Below are 2500 nucleotides of genomic sequence, written 5' to 3'. Positions count from 1 at the left end.
CAGCTAAATGGGTCCAACCCTAACCCAGCTAAATGGGTCCAACCCTAACCCAGCTAAATGGGTCTATGTGAATACTCAGTTCTGTTTACTCAGAGGTCCTGTCCTTATTTAATGCCCAACGCATCTGCTCTGGAGCGGAAGAGCGTCTGTGTGTGTGTGTGCATGGTTTGCCCTGTGCTCCCATATTATTCTATCATTTCTGCACGTGTGAGCAGGGACCTCATGTTAGTCTGTGTATTGGCTGGTCCTTAGTCTGACTGTGTGTCTGTCTGTGTGTGCGTGCATGTGTGTGCGTGTGCGCGCGTGTGTGTGTGTGTGTGCGTGTGTAGCGTCTTAAACCCATCAGGATGGAAGCAGCAGAGTGCTCGAGCAGAGAGCGGGGAACGTTAACACCATTACTAGTGATTAGGGCAGGACATTACGACATGGCAGTTTAACCATGCTACTCTATTAAGAGACAACACATAGTATTAAACACTGCGTTTTATCCTCTGTGTCTGGCTCAGCTGTGCACCTCTACCCCCCCCCCCCCCCCCCCCACCCTGTGGGTTTCTAAGGGTGTAGTGTGATCTAATTAGCTGTGGGTTTCTAAGGGTGTAGTGTGATCTAATTACCTGTGGGTTTGTAAAAGTGTAGTGTGACCTATTTAGCTGTGGGTTTCTAAGGGTGTAGTGTGACCTAATTAGCTGTGGGTTTCTAAGGGTGTAGTGTGATCTAATTAGCTGTGGGTTTCTAAGGGTGTAGTGTGATCTAATTAGCTGTGGGTTTATAAGGGTGTAGTGTGACCTAATTAGCTGTGGGTTTCTAAGGGTGTAGTGTGATTATTTAGCTGTGGGTTTCAAAGGGTGTAGTGTGATCTAATTTGCTGTGGGTTTCTAAGGGTGTAGTGTGATCTATTTAGCTGTTACATCACTCAAACCAAAGTAAATGTCACCATCAAATGACATTCATTTACTAGCTTTGTTTGAAAAATATATTTCAATTTAAATGCTAGCTTGGTGTGTGTCAGTGATTGTGTCTCCCCCCCCCCCGACCACTCTCTTACCCAGCAGGTGACTAGCTTGGTGTGTCCCCCCCCCCCCCTCTATTACCCAGCAGGTGAGTCCAGATGTTGCCAGTCTCAGTGTGGATCCTGAAGATGCTCTTGAAGCAGGCCCTGAAGGAGGGCATGGGCGGCCGGTGCCCGTGGCGGAGATACTCGTTATCCTTCAGCCACTCAGGCAGCACGTCATGAGGAATGACTCGCCACCGGCCTTCCCACACCTGGGGAGAAGACACAGGGAGAGGAGAAGACACAGGGAGAGGAGAAGACACAGGGAGAGGAGAAGACACAGGGAGAGGAGAAGACACAGGGAGAGGAGAAGACACAGGGAGAGGAGAAGACACAGGGAGAGGAGAAGACACAGGGAGAGGAGAAGACACAGGGAGAGGAGAAGACACAGGGAGAGGAGAAGACACAGGGAGAGGAGAAGAGAAGACACAGGGAGAGGAGAAGACACAGGGAGAGGAGAAACACTTCATTAGGTTTTCCTCTGAAGCGGGATTGAACTTGAGTTACGAATGAAATGACACAACTGAGGGAAATAAAGAGTTCTCTTTCATGTGTTTCTCTCTCATTTCCATTTGATGTTCAGGGTGAAGGGACACCCGGATAATATCTGTGTTGGGGAGGCCTGTGGAACAGTAGTCTATGTAATATCTGTGTTAGGGATGATAGAGGAGAGAAGGAGGGAAATGTGAGGTGTGTGTACAGTGTCAGAGGAGGAGGGAAATGTGAGGTGTGTGTACAGTGTTTATAGGATGGAAATGTGAGGTGTGTGTACAGTGTCAGAGGAGGGAAATGTGAGGTGTGTGTACAGTGTCAGAGGAGGGAAATGTGAGGTGTGTGTACAGTGTCAGAGGAGGAGGGAAATGTGAGGTGTGTGTGTACAGTGTCAGAGGAGGAGGGAAATGTGAGGTGTGTGTGTACAGTGTCAGAGGAGGAGGGAAATGTGAGGTGTGTGTACATTGTCAGAGGAGGGAAATGTGAGGTGTGTGTACAGTGTTCCACCTAAAGGTCTGGTGACCACTCATGTGATACCAACGTCTCTCCAGGCAAACCTGGTCAGGAACACACAGGTCCCTAATGGCACCCTATTCCCTATATAGCGCACTACTTTAGACCAGAGCCCTATTCCCTATATAGTGCACTACTTTAGACCAGAGCCCTATTCCCTATATAGTGCACTACCTTAGACCAGGGCCCTATTCCCTATATAGTGCACTACTTTAGACCAGAGCCCTATTCCCTATATAGCACACTACTTTAGACCAGAGCCCTATTCCCAATATAGCGCACTACTTTAGACCAGAGCCCTATTCCCAATATAGCGCACTACTTTAGACCAGGGCCCTATTCCCTATATAGTGCACTACTTTAGACCAGGGCCCTATTCCCTATATAGTGCACTACTTTAGACCAGGGCCCTATTCCCTATATAGTGCACTACTTTAGACCAGA

The 2500-nt window shown here is 48.4% G+C and overlaps 1 protein-coding gene across 1 annotated transcript in view; it reads right to left on the bottom strand.

Annotated features, from left to right (window-relative positions):
* Positions 1-1296, bottom strand: part of LOC139401218 (adiponectin receptor protein 2-like) — a gene marked incomplete at its 3' end in the record, with an annotated part of 9649 nt that extends 8353 nt beyond the window's left edge. The window contains exon 1 of the mRNA XM_071145610.1: positions 1092-1296. Coding sequence (XP_071001711.1) covers positions 1092-1170 — 79 coding nt within the window. The remainder of the gene's footprint in view (positions 1-1091) is intronic.
* Between the last annotated feature and the right edge of the window lie 1204 nt (positions 1297-2500).

The sequence above is a fragment of the Oncorhynchus clarkii genome, unplaced genomic scaffold (assembly GCF_045791955.1).
Source record: "Oncorhynchus clarkii lewisi isolate Uvic-CL-2024 unplaced genomic scaffold, UVic_Ocla_1.0 unplaced_contig_12330_pilon_pilon, whole genome shotgun sequence".
Lineage (NCBI taxonomy): Eukaryota > Metazoa > Chordata > Actinopteri > Salmoniformes > Salmonidae > Oncorhynchus > Oncorhynchus clarkii.
This window is presented reverse-complemented; position numbering and strand designations above follow the sequence as displayed.